Genomic DNA, 18,435 nt, shown 5'->3' on the forward strand with positions numbered 1-18,435 from the left:
TAGAATGGCAGTATATAATTTTTTCTTAGTAACTTTTAAAGTAAATTTATACAGTAAAAATATTTTCAAGTGACCTTCCCATTTATGCTTTCCTGCTTGTCTTTTCTTGTTTTTATTTTATCCTTTCTTATTTATTCCCTTATATCTTTTACTCCTGTTTGGAACATCTCAGCTTATAAGTGTGTTAGTCACTCAGTCGTGTCTGACTCTTTGTGACCGCATGGACTAGTCCACCAGGCTTCTCTGTCCATGGAATTTTCTAGGCAGGAATGCTGGAGTGGGTAGCCATTTCCTGCTTTAGTAACTGAGAAAGGGATGACCAAGGTTCATGATAACTTTTTTAAAGCTTAGCTTTATGCCTTCTATTTCTCATGATGGCTCTATATTGGTGATTAATACATTCCACTGTCTTTGCAACACTTCTTTCTTGAGGTACACTTCACATAATCAATTCTGTCATTTCCTGAAGAGATGACTGATCAGTAGATCTTGAGTCATCATAGCTCAAGATCACAGCTTGAGTCATAACAGCAAAGCAATAGAATGGCAGTTCTTATCCTGGCTTTGGTATTTGTTCACTAGCACTGTGGTTTTAGACATACTTCTTATCCTCTTTTTATATACTTCTTCATCTGTAGAGCAGGAGTAGGAAAGTGGAAAGCTTGTCTCTCTCTCTCTCTCTCTCTCTCTCTATATATATATATATATATATATAGACACACACACATATAATTGTAGCTTTGGATATTATTTTATTTATGTTAGATGAAAATGATGTTGTAAACAACCATGAGAGTGATAAAATACTATAGATAGATTGGGTAAGTAAAGGACTATGATGAGTCCTTTTAAATGGCCAGATCACTTTAGTTTGAGCACTCAGCCAATGAGACCACAGATTACTCTAGTGCAGTTTCACATAGTTCTGACTTTCCCGTCAGATAAGCTTTGCATTAATTTTGACTCTGTCCTTTACTGACTGTGTGAGCTAAGACATTAATGTCTCATGTGAAAATCAGGATAATTATGGTGCCTACCTATAGTAATGAGGAGTAATTGGGATTTGATAATTGTAAAGTGCCTGTTACGTGCTGCTGCTGCTGCTAAGTCACTTCAGTCGTGTCCGACTCTGTGTGACCCCATAGACAGCAGCCCACCAGGCTCCTCCGTCCGTGAGTCCATACTAAATGTTTAATGATGCAGCTATTGCTGTTACTTCAAAATGAAGAGTAATTTTTTTATTCTAAGTAATCTCAAGGATTATTCAAGGAATGCGTGTATGTCCCACACTTACTCTGGAATTCTTACCTCTGCCTTAGGGCCTTGGTCCAGTCGACTGCTCTTGTCAGAACTCTGGAGGCTGTCTCTTGGTATCATACAAGTGGCTTTCCCAGGAAGTAGCTGTTTCATCTTTATCCTGTTGCTCAAAGCATGGACAAAGGCTTTTCTTTTTCTCCTTTGTAGGCCTCGCAATGATGAAAGACATCACAGTGCAGAAAAGGAAAGCTCACTACTGAGTTTTGCATTTGCTAATTCATAGGCCACACTCCTGCAGAGGAGGTTTTCTCTTGACCTCTGTCTCTCTCCTGCTTTGCCGAGTTGCAGGGGCTTGTATCAGCCTCCTCACATAGAGATCTCTCTTGATCACATTCCTTCTTCCTTTAGTACAGGCTGACTTGCATCCAGTCTTAGAATAAAAAGACTGCTGGGCCTTACTAAGTCCAGGGTTCACCTTTTTTCCTTCTTCTGGTTAATTGACAATGGGACCATCAAACTCCTTAAGGAAAATTCTCACTCTGGTTTATCATACATATTCTGGTTTATCTTTCACACCTGGACTCTTTAGTCATAGTATTTCTCAGTCCATTTCCAAAGTCTGCTGTATTCATTCTGGAATGCACTATTTTTAGAGATTCTTCTAGGGTGTGTTTTAGCTTGTCTTACTTCCTATTTTAGCTTCTTGATAATGGCCAGATTAAGAACTAGGCTCACAGCATTTTCTGCTGTCAGTCTTCTACGGGGGGTACCTTCTGAATAGGAAATACTCATATCTACACAGGGCACTTGCATGCAGGTACATATTTTTAAAAAAATCATCCTTTTTAGAATAACATGTGAAACTAAAGAAGCTTTCATTTTTGGGACAAAGGAAGACCATTGTAAAGTAAGCTGATGTGATGCTTCTCTAGCTTCAAGAAACAGAGCTATATTACTGGGCACTCCGTTAAGGGTAGAAAGCTATAAAAAAGCAAAGGAACCATGGCCCAGGTGAAATGGAATTCATACCTGTGAGCAAGGCTGATCAAATTAAATTCAAACTGAAAAATATATTTTCTTCAGTGTGTTCTCATTAGATTCTAATAATGTAAAATATAGTATCGATAGAGAACCAGATATCTTACTGCTGTTTAAAAATCTCTTTTAGGAAAATGTCTGAATATACTCCCTATAGATAGATAAAGCCTGTATTTAAGGTTTCAGTTTATGATATATCCTAGTTATCTTAACAGTTGACCAAATCAACTATTCATATGTTAAACCATTTATAAAAACCTTTGAGGAATAATCTTTTTAGGAAGGAAATGGGTAAACATACATTAGGCACCCAAGGAAGATATAAAGAAGCATGTACTGGTTTACTTAAAAAAAGCGAGCGCTCTGGTACTTGCAAGTCTTATTCTGTTATTCTTAAAAGTTTTTTATTTGAGCTGTTCTCATTTTCTTGCCTCTATTTTGCTATATTTTGTTTCTTCTATCTTAAATGAACCCTTTTTTCTCCCTGGAAAGTTACTTAACCTCTAATTCCTTTGTGAAACCCTCACTGTTTCTGAATAGTTCTTTTCTGTTCTTTCCAAGCACACTGTGACTATCTTTCTTAGCAAGTATCTCATATTGTAATTATGTTTACTCCATGTCTCTCAGCTACATTCAGATGATGGAAGACAAGGGACTGTTTGCAGTATAGTTGGTTAACTTCATGACTGAGTCTACAGTAAGTGTTAGGTGTTAGTGTATATGCCTGTCAACATTCTGATTGTTTTATGTCTATGCATATTAGAACTTTATGAAAGGCGCATCACATTATATCCTTTTTCTGTGAGGAAACTGAGGAATGGGAGGTTAAATACCTAGCTTGATCATGAATATGTCAGAGCCAAGATTTAAACTCAGGTTGTCTGGCTCCAGAGTCTGTGTTCTTAACCACAGTATTAACTATGGTTTCTTAATGAATTAATCTCTTTCTAACTTTTCGGTTTTCATGCTTGTTCTTAAACTACTGTTATTTGAAATTAAATATATCTATACATATGTACACACACACACACACACACACACACACACACACACTACTTTCAGCCTAGTAAAAGTAAGATGCCCTAGTTTTGTATGATTTCCAAAAAACCCAATGGTTAGGTAGATACGTTGAGTTAAAAGATTATAGGATTTGTTTAAGATATTCAGCTCTTGTGCAAATCAATAAAAAGTAAAAGTTTAAAAAATAAAAACTTTTGGATTTCTCTCTCTCTCTCTTTCACTGTATGTATGTTTATATGTATTTGTGTATAATTATAATCTTACAGGAAGATATACCTGTCTTATTATGAATTTTAAAATATAGTTATTTGAATTTAACTCTATTTAAATTTCCTGTCAATTGTATTGATCACCGATACTAACCACATTTTACTTTACTTACCAAACTGATATATAATGTATGCAGGCATTGTTAAAGAAATCAGTTTGCCTTTATGAAAGCTGTTTTGGTATTTACTTACAAGTTTTGTAATTTTCATTGTTAACAAGTAACTAATGTAGCAGTGAAATAATGTAAACAGTGTTGTATGTGTATTTTACATGCAAGTGGAAACTGTAACCTTCTTCTTAGTGTTGACTTCACTTTACAAATATGTAAAAGCTTTTGAAACCCATTCTTTTATTCTCTAAAGTAAAACATTAGAACCTATATTAGCCCTCTGATTATTTGAAAATATTGTTTTAAGTCTGCAATTGTAAAGATAAGAACCCAGCACATCGTATCCAGTCCATTAAAACAATAAGAAATGGAAGTGATACTTTGATAAGTGTTCTGCCTGTTTTCACCTTGAATGCTATTATCAGGGGGATGATACTATATCTATTTCATTGGCTTAGACTTTTTCATGCTGAGAGAAATCAATACTTCGAAGTGCTGGATGACAGAGGAATCACTTTAGAATTAAAGGTGGCTGTCACACATTGTCATTGGTTGACTTTCGTTTGCTGTTGGATTTTTTAAGCTTTTATTTTTCTAAGTTTTTCAGGAGGCTCTGTAACATTCCCACGGACAACATTTTTTTTGTTTTTAATGGTTGGACTTTAAATCTGAGTTGAGATTGAGTGCAAAGACCTCCATTGAACTGTTAAAAAGCTTCTTAATTTGTTCTTTAGATGATTGCCCTTTTAAATGGTTTACAATGAGACAAACAATTTACAGTGTAAGTAATTTTGAGATAAATTGGGGCATAAGGTAGTACACTTAAAAGTGTTTACTGGAAAGTGTGTTTATTTAACTAAAAATATAATATTGTGTATGGCCATGAAAAAGAATGAAGATAGAACTTCATGTCTTGAAAAGGAATGACGGATAATTTGATTTTACTTACACAGATAGTACATTCATGTTAACATGACTACACTTGTAGAAAACAGCCAAACAGGGACGAAGTAGAAGAGAGGAATTTCTTTATCATATAAGTCATTGCTTTTTAAATTTAACTATAAATGTCTTTTAAAAACTGAAGCACAAATTTCTGAAGCCAGTACATTTCAATTGCTTAATTAACAATAAATGTTAGTAGATTAGAATAATGGGTTATAAAATATTTTAAAGATTTTAGCCTTGGAGTTTTTAACTGAAATTTATTTTTATATCACAATATTATGCAAACTTAATGAAAACTTGCTTTATAATCTGTTTCTCATAAAATATACTCTAGAAAAATGTGTGCATTTCACATGAATTTACCTCCTTTTCTTAATGCTGAAGTGGTTGTGAGAAGCCTTGTGCATTTATATATCCAATCACAACCCTTTTTTGTTCCATTAAGCTAAATAATGTCATTTTATCTAATGACTTACTTGCTTCTGTTTTTTGCTTTTAATACGTAGCTGTATGTTTTTTAATCATTGTAATTTCTTTCAGTTTTTGAACTTTACAAAAATTGAATCAAAGTCAGTTTTCTCTGGCATTTTTAGTTCCAGTGTTATGTTTGTGAGATTCATTTCATTTGTTACATTTTCTTTTTCATGATCAATACCGTATATTATTCTGTTTCATCAGTAGAGCAGTGGTTTTTCATACTCTTCTGCTATTGATTGGCAATCCATTTTTTAACTGTTAATATCAGGATCTGTGCTGCTTTAATGTCTTTCAGTGTACATACTCACGTGTATTTGTAGGGTGGATTTGTTGTTCAGTTGCTCAGTTGTGTCCAACTCTTTGCAACTCCATGGACTGCAGCGTGCCAGGCTCTATTAGCCTTCACTGTTGCATGGAGTTTGCTCAAACTCATGTCCATTGAGTGGTGATGTCATCCAACTCTCTCATCCTCTGTTTTCCCCTTCTCCTTCTGCCCTCAGTCTTTTCCTGCATCAGGGTCTTTTCCAGTGAGTCAGTTCTTCACATTAAGTGGCCAAAGTACTGGAGCTTCAGCTTCAGCATCAGTCCTTTCAGTGAATATTCAGGGTTGATTTCCTTTAGGACTGACTGGTTTGATCTCCTTCCTGTCCAAGGGACTCTCAAGAGTCTTCTCAAGCCCACAGTTCAGAAGCATCAATTCTTCAGTACTCAACCTTCTTTATGGTCGAACTTTCTGGAAAAAACATAGCTTTGACTAAGCAGACCTTTGTCTGAAAGTGATATCTTCGCTTTTTAATATGCTGTCTAGATTTGTTACTGTTTTCCTTCCAAGGAGCAAGCGTCTTTTAATTTCATGGCTGCAGTCATCGTCCTCAGTGATTTTAGAATTCAGGAAAATAAAATCTGTCACTATTTTCAGTTTTTCCCCTTTTGTTTACCATGAAGTGATGGGACTGGATGCCATGATCTTCGTGTTTTGAGTGTTGAGTTTTAAGCCAACTTTTTTACTCTCTTCTTTGACCCTCATCAAGAAGCTTTCTAGGTCCTCTTCACTTTCTGCCATTACAGTGGGTGTCATCTACATGTCTGAGGTTGTTAATATTTCTCCCAGAAATCTTGATTCTGCCTTGTGATTCATGTAGTCCGGCATTTCTCATGATGCACTGTGCATATGAGTTCAGTAAGCAGGGTGACAATATATAGCCTTGACATACTTCTTTCCCAATTTTAAACCAGTCCATCGTTTTATGTCCAATGCTGTTACTTCTTGACCTGCATGCAGATTAATCAGGAGACAAGGTGGTCTGCTAATTCCCTTATCTTTAAGAATTTTCCACAGTTTGTTGTGACCCACACAGTCAAAGGTGTCAGCATTGTCAATGAAGCAGATGTTTTCTCTGAAATTCCTTTGCTTTTTCTATGATCCAACAGATTTTGGCAGTTTGATCTCTGGTTCCTCTGCCTTTTCAAATCCAGCTTGTACATTTGGAAGTCCTTGGTCATGTACTGCTGAAGCCTATTGGGAAGGATTTTTGAGCATTACCTTGCTAGCATGTGAAATGAGCACAATTGTGCAGTAGTTTGAACATTCTTTGGCATTTCCTTTCTTTGTAATCGGAACGGAAAACTGACCTTCTCCAGTCCTGCGGCCAGTGCTGAGTTTTCTAAATTTGTTGACATATTGATTGCAGCACTGTGAAGCATCATCTTTTAGGATTTGAAATAGCTCAGCTGGAATTCCTTCTAGTTCATTTCATACTATGAACTAGCTTTGTTCATAGTAATGCTTTCGAGGCCCACTTGACTTCACTTTCCAGGGTGTCTGGCATGGTGACTGACCACCTCATCGTGGTTACCTTGGTCGTTAAGACCTTTTGTGTGTAGTTCTGTGTATTCTTGTCACCTTTTCTTAGTTGATCTCTTCTGTTTCTGTTAGGTCCTTACCGTTTATGTCCTTTATCGTGCCCATCCTAGCATGAAATATTCCCTTGCTATCTCCAGTTTTCTTGAAGATATCTCTAGTCTTTCCCATTCTCTTGTTTTCCTCCATTTCTGTGTATTGTTCATTTAGAAGGCTTTCTTATCTCTCCTTGCTGTTCTTTGGAACTCTGCATTCTTTGGAGCTCTGCATTCAGTTCGATATATCTTTCCCTTTCTCTAATACCTTTCCCTTCTCTTCTTTCCTCAGTTATTTGTAAAGCCTCCTCAGATAACCACTTTGCCCTCTTGGATTTCTTTTCGTTTGGGATGGTTTTGGTCACCGCCTCCTGTACAGTGTTACGAATCTCCATCCATAGTTCTTCAGGCACTCTCCCCACCAGATCTAATCCCTCAAATCTATTTGTTACTTACACTGTATACATTTAAAGGATTTGATTTAGGTCATACCTGAATGGTCTGGTGGTTTTCCCTACTTTCTTCAGTTTAAGCCTGAACTTTGCATTAAGGAGCTGATGATCTGAGTCACAGTCAGCTCCAGGTGTTGTGTTTGCTGGCCGTATAGAGCTTCTGCATGTGGCTGCAGAGAATATAATCAGTCTGATTTCAGTACTGACCATCTGGTGATGTCCATATGTAGAGCTGTCTCTTGTGTTACTATGACCAGTGATTTCTCATGACAAAACTCTGTTAGCCTTTGCCCTGCTTCATTTTGTATTCCAAGGCCAAACTTACTTTCACCTCCCGGAATCTCTTGACTTTCTACTTTTGCATTCCAATCCCCTATGATGAAAAGGATGTCTTTTTTGCTGTTAGTTCCAGAAGGTCTAGTAGGTCTTCATAGAAACCATCAACTTCAGCTTCTTCAGCATTAGTGGTTGTGGCTTAGACTTGGATTACTGTGATGTTGAATAGTGTGTCTTGGAAGGGAACCAAGGTCATTCTGCCATTTTTGAGATTGTACCCAAGTACTACATTTTGAACTCTTTTGTTGTGTATGGGACCATTTCTTCTAAGGGATTCTTGCCCACAGGATTAGATACATGATCATCCGAATTAAATCTGCCCATTCCCGTTCATTTTAGTTCACTGATTCCTAATACATTGATGTTCATTCTTGTCATCTCCTGTTTTACCACGTGCAATTTACCTTGATTTGTGGACCTAACATTCCAGGTTCCTATGCAATATTTTCTTTACAGCATCAGATTTTACTTTCACCACCAGACATATCCACAGCTGAGCATTGTTTCCCCTTTGGCCCAGCCTCTTCATTCTTTTTGGAGCGATTTCTCCAGTCTTGTCCAGTAGCATATTGGATACTTTCTGACCTGAGAGGCTCATCTTCCACGTGATATCTTTTTGCCTTTTCATACTGTTTATGTGGTTCTTGAGGCAGGATCTCTCCTCCATTAGACCGTGTTTTGTCAGAATTATCACTATGACCCATCCCTGTTGGGTGGCCCTACACAGGATGGCTCATAGCTTCACTGAGTTATGCAAGCCCCTTTGCCCAACAAGGCTGTGATCCATGAAGGGGAGGGTGGACTTGACTGTAAAATATTCATGTTTTCCATCTCAGTAGATACTGCTACACTATCTTGCAAAAGTGTGTACCTCTTCCAACATCAGTGTGTACCTCTTCCAGCATCACTGTGTAACTGTTCATATCACTGCACATTTTCATCAAGAGTTGTTTGCCACTTTTAATTTTAGCTTTCTGGTAGTTGTGTAGTGGTATGTCACTGTGTTTTATTTTGGATTTTCTTTACAGTTTAAAGTGTACATCTTTTCTCCTGCTTGTTATATATTATGCTTTTTTTTAAGAATTTTTGTCTAGTACCTATTTGTCTTTTATCTAGTTTCTTATTAGTTATCTCTTACTGTTTATCAACCTTACTGACTTATAGAGTGCATTGACCTACTTGGTATATGAGCTATTTTTTTCCAATATGAATATTTTAACTACTTTCTTCCCTGTTGGTGCCTTGCTGATTCATTTTTAAGAACTTCTTAAATATACTTTATTGAGTGATTTATGTATAACATACTCATTTCAGGTATTCAGTTGGATGAGTTTTGACAAGTGTGTATCTTTGTTGCTGTTGTAATCAAGATACGGAAATTGTCTGTCATCTTGGGGAATTCCCTTCTGTTCCACTGTGGTCAGTTCCACTGCACATACACACACCTGGTGGTCGTGATTGAGTCGCTCAGTCACGTCCAACCGTTGCGACCCCATGGCCTGCAGCCCACCAGGCTCCTCTGTCCATGGGATTCTCCAGGCAAGAGTACTGGAGTGGGTTGCCATGTCCTTCTCCGGGGGATCTTCCCGATGCAGGGATTGAACCTGGGTCTCCTGCATTTCAGGCAGATTCATACACATACCTAACTGTAGGCGACTGCTCATCTGGTTTCTGTTATTATAGATAGTTTGGTGTGGTATACAATTTCATATAAATTACATAATGGGTGCTCTAATGTCTGGATTGTTTTGATCAGCATGACATTTTTGATACTAATCCACATTGTTGTATGTGTATTACTCTTTGGTTTTTTATATTGCTTAGCAGTACTACTTTGTTTATCCATTCATCTGTAGGTGTATATGGGGTAATTTCCACTATTTGGCTCTAATGATTAAAAGCATTATGGGCATTTTCGTACAATTCATTTTTGTGGAAACGTGTTATCATTCATTTCGAGGAAATACCTAGGAGTATAATTGCTATGTGCTGTTGCAAGTTTGTTTTTAGGCTTAGGAGAAACTGCCCAGACTATTTTCTAGAGTAGTTGTAGGTTTTACACTTCATCAGGCTAGTTGATAGGTATGAGAGTTCCCTTTGTTCCACATCCTTGCCAGTATTTATTGTCAGTTCCTGTAATTTCAGCCCTTCTAGTGTGTATATAATGATAGAGTGTTGTGGTTTTTAGTTGAATTTCTCTGCTGACTAAGCATTTTTCACATACTTATTAGTCATTTGTATATCTTTTGTAAAATGTCTAGTCAGATCGTTTGTTTATGGTTTTAAGTTTGTCTTTATGGCACTGTAGGAGTTCTTTGTATTTCCTGTAAGGAAATCTTTTGTCAGTTATACATATGGTGAATGTTTTTTCTCATTACCTTTCCATTTTCTTTCTTTCTTAATTCATTTCTTTGTTAATTGCAGGAAAATTGCTATACAACATTGTGTTGGTTTCTGCGGTACAACACTGCAAATCAGCCACAGTCACACATATGTCACCCCCTTTTTAGCTCCGCTCCCCACCTAGCCCGCCCCTTTAGGTCATTACAGAGTACCAGGCCAGGCGCCCAACTTCTCACTTGGTACCCGTTTTTCTCACGGTAGTGTGTATATGTTGATGGCACTTTCTCCATTCGTCCCACTCTTTCCTTCCCTCACTGGCCTTTTCGTTTTCTAAATGGTGACTTTTACAAAAAGGCAGTCTTTTTTCATTTCATGATCTATGCTGTCTTGATTTCTTATTTTACAGTGTGATTCAAAGAGTATAAAATTCTATAGTTTCATCTTTCCTTTGTAAATTTTTTTTCTTTTTTGTTCAGATATATTTTAGACTCAGTTGTCAATATATCCGTAAGGAAGCCTTCTAAAGTATTAATTAAGATTGGATTGAATCTATAAAATCAATTTGAAAAGTATATATTTTAAAAAATACTGAGATTTTAAATCTATGAACATTGTATATATCCTCAGTTATTTAGTCTTAGTTTCTCTTAGCAGTGTTTTATGGTTTTCATTGTGTAGACTTGAATATGTTTTTATATACTGCTAAATATTTCACGTTATTAATGGTATTGTTAATTGTTTTTGAGTTGATTATTGCCAGCCTGTAGGTACATAATTAACTTTTAGTATGTTGACCTTTTATCTAAGAAACTTGTATTATATATTCTAGTAGTTTTTTCTTAGAATGCTCAGAATTATAACACACGGGAATGCATATACAAATGAAGAGTCTGTTAGTCTTTCCTTTTCAGACTTGTTGCTTACTTATTTATTTTTTGTCTCTGCTGGTTAAGATCTCTTTTACCATATCGAATAGAAGTCATGAGAGAGAACATAGCACTTTATTTCCAGTTTCAGTTGAATAATTTTTATAGATGTCCTTCCTAAGGAAGTCTCTTTGTATTCCTGGTTTGTGGAGCACTTGTTATTTAATTAATTAATTTATTTTCATGAAAGGGTTTTGAATGTTAATTATTTATTTAATTAATTGCTTTTAAAAAATGATTTAGATGATATGTTTTTCTCCCTTTTTTCTGTTTCATGGTGAATTATGCTGATTTATATTTAAATATTAAGTCAACTTTGCATTCCATAGATATACTCTACTTAATCATGATATATAGTCTGTTTTATAGATAACTGGATGGTAGTATTTTGTTGAGTTTTTGTGTTTATTTATGCAGATTATGTTATTATTTAGTTTTCTGTTCCTTTAATGCAAAATTAGTTGCAGTGTATTCCTTAGCCTCTGTCATCTGAGTTTAAGATTTGTATTATTTCTTCCTTAAATATTTAATATTTTCTAATATATTTAAATATATAAATTTTACTTTAAATGCTGTTTTATCCAATTCCCACAATTTTTTCTAATTTTCCTTGTGATTTCATTTTTGCTCCATATTTTTTTATTTGGAGGTTAATTGTTTAATTTCCAATTATTTTGGATTTTTTGAGATTTTTTCCACCTTTTATATTGAGGTAAAGAACCAAAAGGACCTCTAGATTTCCGTATATTTTCCTCTGCATGAGTTCCTCTTCTCTAATAGTTTGTCTTTCAGATTTCCCTCTTACTTTTTCAATAGACATCTTTAAATTTGTTTCACATATAAAACCTATAGGAAAAGTATATTTTCCAGCCCTTGAAAATGTCTTGAGGCTATTTGGGTAGTAGTGTATAATCTAGTTTATCTGGCAAATAGAGTGTGGATAGACAGTAACATAAAAGATAATATTCCACTTTATAGACGGCTACACATTCACAGATCTAGGCAGTAAAATTTGTTCTAATTTTTCAATATTTTAAACAATTATGTAGTTTTTGAGGATGAGGTCTATACATACATCTATGTCATTCCAAAGCAAATTGTTTTAGAAATAATTCTGGGACTTCTCATAAAAGGGCAGAAGATTCTTTCAAGAGCTGAGTTGTGAGCAAATAAAGATCTACATTAGGGCTGTGATGAGTGGTTAGAGGCTTAGCTGGGAATGATGGGATATGATGTGAGGGAAATTGAAAAGTCACAGATGACAGAAATAGAAAACCGTTCCCTTTTCAGTGTACTGGCGTGTTTGGGATAAGATGGTAGATTGCACATTTTAAATTTTAGGTGCTTATTGAATGATTGGAGACTGTCCTACAGATAGGAATGTGGGATCTGAATTTGGGAAAACAGCTGAGTCAGACATGAAAAACTTGACAGCTACATCTAAATTGATAATAGCAGATGATGGTGGGAGTGGATGATATTGCCAAGGGACATATGACAAAGCCTTGAGAAAATGCGAGCATCCTGGGAGGTAATGAAGAGGAAGTCTGACCACCAGAAAGGTCATCAGAGTGATGGCAGGAGCATAATAGAGAAATCTGCTTGCTTTTAAGTTCGTTCCTCTCTGAGCAAAGGACATACAGAGACATAACATCTGAAAGGAAAGGCTAAATGTGATATTGTCTTTACTTCTTTATTTAAAGATCCAGAATAGTTATTTGAATTATAATTGATCAGTCTAAATTGCTTCTCTCTTCAGTTAAGTGAATTATTTAATAATTAGATTTATCTTATGTTTTATTAATTCTATATTAATAAATCTTAGATTTCTTTAGCAATAATCAAATTCAAATCAAATATATTTGAATTAGTTCCCAGAATGCTCTTTTCTGATTTTTTTTATTTTAAGATTCAGATTGGGCAGGAGGGTCATTGTTGTGATGCTATATTACTTAATTCATGTGTTGCTTAAAGTAGGAAAACAGGAAAGTTTATGTGAAGTAAAACTGAATGAAAGTCCTAGACCTGGCAGGCTTCCCAAGTGGCGCTTGTGGCAAAGAACCCTCCTGCTAATGCAGGAGACATAAGAGACCAGGGTTCAAACCCTGGGCTGGGAAGATCCCCTGGAAAAGGGAACGGCAACCCACTCCAGTATTCTTGCCTGGAGAATCCCATGGACAGAGGAGCCTGGAGGCCTGCAGTCTATAGGGTCCAGAGTCGAACGCAACTGAAGCAATTTAGCAGGCACACACTAGACATGGCCCTTGACTGTACTGATAGATGGTACATTTTGGTAAGGTCTTTTGGGATACCTCCACTTAACCCTTAAACACAAGCACGCGTGCGTGCCCACACACACACACACACACACACACACACATTCCTTCAATAAGTAACATGTGTTTGATCTTCAGGCAAATATTCCTCATCTGTACTTGACTTTGAATGATATGTCATATGTTGAATATGTTATTTTTTTTTTTTAATAAGAATGTGTTCATCTTTAAAATTACATTTTAAAGATGCTCTTAAGAATAGATGCAAGTTCATTATATCGTTACAAAACATTCTTGTTTGGTTTCCTTTTATCATGTTTTAAGGTTAGATGTGACTCTAATGTTCCACAATGAGACAGAGATTGATAATCAGGAGAGAATAGCCCTTTAATGTGATTTATATCTATAGATTTTATGTCAGATATGAAAAGTTGCTGTTTATATTATAAAGGAGGATCCATTAAAGAGCACTTTAAACCATTTCACTATTTAACTTACTACCTTGGACTCTTCTTTTTAGAATTATGCCTTTTAAAGCAAACTTTAGTTGCTTACCAAATGTTTTGAAGAATATGACTTGATAAAGTTAAACTGGTAAATGCATACAGGCAGCCTGTTTAATAATGTATTTTTTGGTAATTTTGGTACATTTAATATGAGGGTATCTGGTGTTTCAGGGGAGTATTCAAACCAGTTATTTTTGAATTTCCATCAATAACTTTAATTCCCTCTTACTATCAGGTGAGGTTAGATAAAGGCACCCTGTGCGTACATGAGGGGGTGTTTAAGCTGTACACATTCTGACAGTGTCTTACTATCAGGTGAGGTTAGATAAAGGCACCCTGTGCGTACATTAGGGGTGCTTAAGCTGTACACATTCTGACAGTGTCTTACTATCAGGTGAGGTTAGATAAAGGCACACTGTGCGTACATTAGGGGTGTTTAAGCTGTACACATTCTGACAGTGTCTGCCGTTTTGTCCTGTTGGCTTCAGTGTACGGCTGACTTAGATGTGAAGTAACCCACAGAGGGCTGCCTATTCTGGAATGAATCTCTGAAAATATCACATAATAGTTGGCCTTTCTGTTAACAATGGAGTAATTCCCTAGCTATCTTCACTTAAACTACTCCCTTCAAGTGTTTCTTAATCATACTTTCTTTTCTTTGCTCAAATCACAATGTTGACAAACTGAGCTGTTTTGGGGTTTGTTTGGCTCAGGCTTTCAGTTTTTACCACGGCCTCTGGCATTTGCCTGTGTGTGCGTGTTCATTCGCTTCTTCATGTCCGACTCTTCGTGACTCTATGGACTGTAGCCCTCCAGGCTTCTCTGTCCATGGGATTGCCCAGGCAAAAATGCTGGAGTGGGTTGCCATTCCCTTTTCCAGGAGATTTTCTTGACCTAGGGGTTGAACCCGTGTCTCCTGCATTGCAGGTGGATTCTTTACCTCTGAGCTGCTGGAGAAGCCTGGCATTTGCCTATAGTATTTTATAAATGAATCTCGTTTCTAACATAATGTATTTTTTCCATATCAGTGTTTAGGTAAAAGAAGTACTTTCCTTTTAACAGTATACAGAAACTAACCTCCTAGAGATTGGCCAAAATCTTTTAAGTGTACAATCCTTAGAGGTAATATAATCCTCTCATTTTGCAGATGGGAGGACAGTTAGACCTAGCAAGGTAAAGTGAGTTAGTTGCCCAAGACTGATAAGAGACTCTGCCAAAGATGATGCTTTTGTCTGGTTTTTTATTTGTTTCCCAATCTTATGTTTATTCATATGTATAAACATATTCATATATATTATATTATTTGTACGAAGTGGATTTTGCATCTGCAAATTTTGGTATCCATGGGGGTCATGGAACCTTGCCCCCTTTCCCCCACCCCCTTCACGATAGCAAGAGACGACTATACTTTTATTCTCAATTCCCTTCTCACTGTCTAGAATGGGGATTCTCCAGGGCAAAGGCTATCAAGCTGATTCACCCTTTGATCTCAGTAGCCTAATGTTCTGTACAAACCGAGAGATATTTGATTCATTATGCATTTGCATAAACACCATATCATTTGGGTTGCTTGTGGTATTAGGAACAGAAAACCCAGATCATACTGGACTTCAGTGAATGAACAGGAGCTTATAGGTTCTTGTAAAAAATCTTAAAAAAGAAAAAGGTCTCACATAAAGTTTAATTTAAAGGTAGGCTGGTCTTTGGTTGATGCACAAGTTCATGATTCCATTCAGAGGAAGCTAGTTTGTAATTCACATACCTCCGCTCCCTGTGGGTGTTGTCTTCATCCTCAGGCTTGCTTCTCTTCTGGCACAGAAAGAGCTCTCCTGGAACCATGTACTTCCTCTTTTACTCTCCAAGAGAAAGGAAGGAACTATACAACTAAACTGACCTTTTAAGTAACAAGTTTACATTAATCATTACTTTTTTTTTTAATTTTAAGCAATTAATTAGGTAGTATAGCATCTTAAACATGATGCCACAATCGTCAATTCCAAAAGAAAAGAAATAGGCATCGTGGAAACTAGTGGTTGTGTTGTATCTGATTATTGCTAAAGAATCTTAAATTTGTTTTGGCAAAAGTGATGTCTAAGAAAGTACTTTTCAAACTTTAATTTAGAAATCACCTGGAGATCTCATTAAAATCCAGGTTTTGATTTAGTTGGTGTGGAGTGGGACCTATAATTCTGCACTTTTAATAAGTTCCTAGGTTATTCTAGTGCTGGTGGTCCGTTTTGCATAGCCAAGGTTTAAAAGACCACACTGTTTCTGGCATTTTCTAAAGGTGTTGAGAACTAGCTCAGTTTACTACTGCAAACCACCAGCATCTCTTTTCTGGACCTGTGCAGTAGCCTGATAACCAGTCTCCCTCCTTAAGCCTCTTGTTCCTCTGTAATTCGTTCTCTAAATGGAGCTATGTTGATCATTTTCATATGTAAATCAATCGCATCATTCTCTCGATTAACCTACTGGTAACCCATTGCGTTAGAATAGAATCTAAACTCCTTACCGTAACTGCACGGTACTAAATGTTGCAACCCCTGCCTGCCTCCCTCTCCAGTCTCTTTACATAGCATTCTTCTCTTTGTTCACTTTGCTTTAGTTCTTTGAACCTCCCTTCATGCTACTTGTAATGTGGACCCCGCATCTTCTGTCTTCCTCTCTTTATTCAGGTCTCTGCTTAGATATTGGCCACTTCTGAGTGTACCTCATGAATGACTACAGAGAAGCTCTTGAGGGATTGTCGTACTGAGACAGTAGATCACCAGCTCTGTCAGTTCAGCTCATGATCAATGGAAAAGTCACTTTAAAGTTTTGTTTGGTTCTGTTCATATTAGAGATTGTTTCATCATGCAATTAAAGGGGTTTTCCCCCATATTTTTATATTAATAAATGTTTCTTTTTCCTATCCAAGTCACTATGTGCCCAGTATTCAGCAGACAAACGAGAAGATGAGAAGATGTGTGATCATTTGATAAGAGCAGCTAAATATCGAGACCATGTGACAGCAACTCAACTAATCCAGAAAATTATCAACATTCTCACAGACAAGCATGGAGCCTGGGGAAATTCTGCAGTGAGGTAAAGAGACACCTTTAGGATTTGGCCACTGATTTTCTGTGGAAGGCCTAGGTTAAGATAAATGGCTTTGATCAAATGGATATGATCAAGACCAGATGAAGAACAGAGTAATTTAATATTATAATTTATCTTCTACTATGAATTTAAAGCAAAGGGGAAGGAGAAAATCAGTATGGATATAGTTATGGATTTTTATGGATATTTCAGTTTCCTTCAACTACTCTTAAAGGAATAGTTGCTCATATATTTATTCATTTTGAAGTGAACTGTTAATGAAGTTGTTGATTTAAACTGTTTTACTTGTAGCACTTATATCTAAATTTATAAAAATACAGTATTTTATTTGAAGAAATGATTCCCTATTTATACTTTTTAGTTTTTAGCATATAAATTTGAAAACATAATAATATGTGTTGTCTAACTGAGTTTTTGTTGCAGATTACCGGGCTATGATGACACAATACCAGCTTTAAATTTTTATTTACTATATCTACCTCCTTTTCAGATTACCAAACTGAACAAGAGAATTTAGTTCTAATTTTAGAAAGAAAATATTTAAATTACTTTCTCAGACTAAGGAATTTAGATAAGTCATAAAATTTAATCTTTTTGGAATATTTTATTCTATAAGTTTTAGGAACATGTTTTGACTCATTTAAGTAATGTTAATGAAAAAGTTCTTTATTTCCCACTAGAAAAACATTTTTTAGTTCCTCATTTCTGCATAACTTTTTCTGGAAGACAACAACAAAGGAAAATAGTAAATAGCTTGTTTATTATGTATACATGTAACTGGTTTCTGCTTGTGTTTCAAGCAATTTATGTGTTTAGCAAAGTCTAGTTTAGAGATTTTCCAGTAAATAGAAAATGATTTTAGTTTTTTTAAAGCTGAACTTTATAAACTAGTTGAGTTGAAACCTGTCTGTTAGGGGATGTTTCTTAGTACAAGTATTTGCTAATATAGAGAAGATCTGTTTCATCATGCTTATCTTGAAAAATACTTAAATGAAATGAATCTCGTTTCTTGGCATATCATTTTTGATGTTCAGAAGACAAACAGGTCAAGACAAAAGGACTGGGTAAAGGCAGAAACCGTGTTTGTTTGTTTGTTTTAATCGTATTCCAGCTGATCTCAGCTGCAAGAGTGGTCGTGGGAATGCCATGAATTACTGGGTCAGAGCTCTCTAGTGCCCTGTCTTGCAGCATATAAAAGTCCGTGGGTGTATATTTGGAAGGGGACTGAGGAAGAGGAGTTCTGTTGAAGGCTTTACAGTTTCATTATACTTTAATATAACAGATGTGTTATAGTCATTTCAAGACCAGGTTGTATATATATTAGGAGATTACTTTGATGTATAGTGGTTGGCACATATTGGGAGCTCAATATGTGTTTGTTGCTTATTTTTTTTAGGCTTAAATTTTTTTCTTTAACATAAAGTTTTGAAATTTTAAAATGAAAATGTTTAGGCAACTTACACCAAATGGGTCTTTTTTATG

At 36.0% G+C, this 18,435-nt stretch overlaps 1 protein-coding gene across 1 annotated transcript in view; it reads left to right on the forward strand.

The window, feature by feature from the left end:
* The window catches only part of LRBA (LPS responsive beige-like anchor protein), a 746,329-nt gene that overhangs the window by 321,193 nt on the left and 406,701 nt on the right, over positions 1–18,435 (forward strand). The window contains exon 36 of the mRNA XM_068990001.1: positions 16,772–16,933. Within this exon, the coding sequence (XP_068846102.1) occupies positions 16,772–16,933 (162 nt within the window). The remainder of the gene's footprint in view (positions 1–16,771; positions 16,934–18,435) is intronic.

Source organism: Capricornis sumatraensis, chromosome 17, assembly GCF_032405125.1.
Source record: "Capricornis sumatraensis isolate serow.1 chromosome 17, serow.2, whole genome shotgun sequence".
NCBI lineage: Eukaryota > Metazoa > Chordata > Mammalia > Artiodactyla > Bovidae > Capricornis > Capricornis sumatraensis.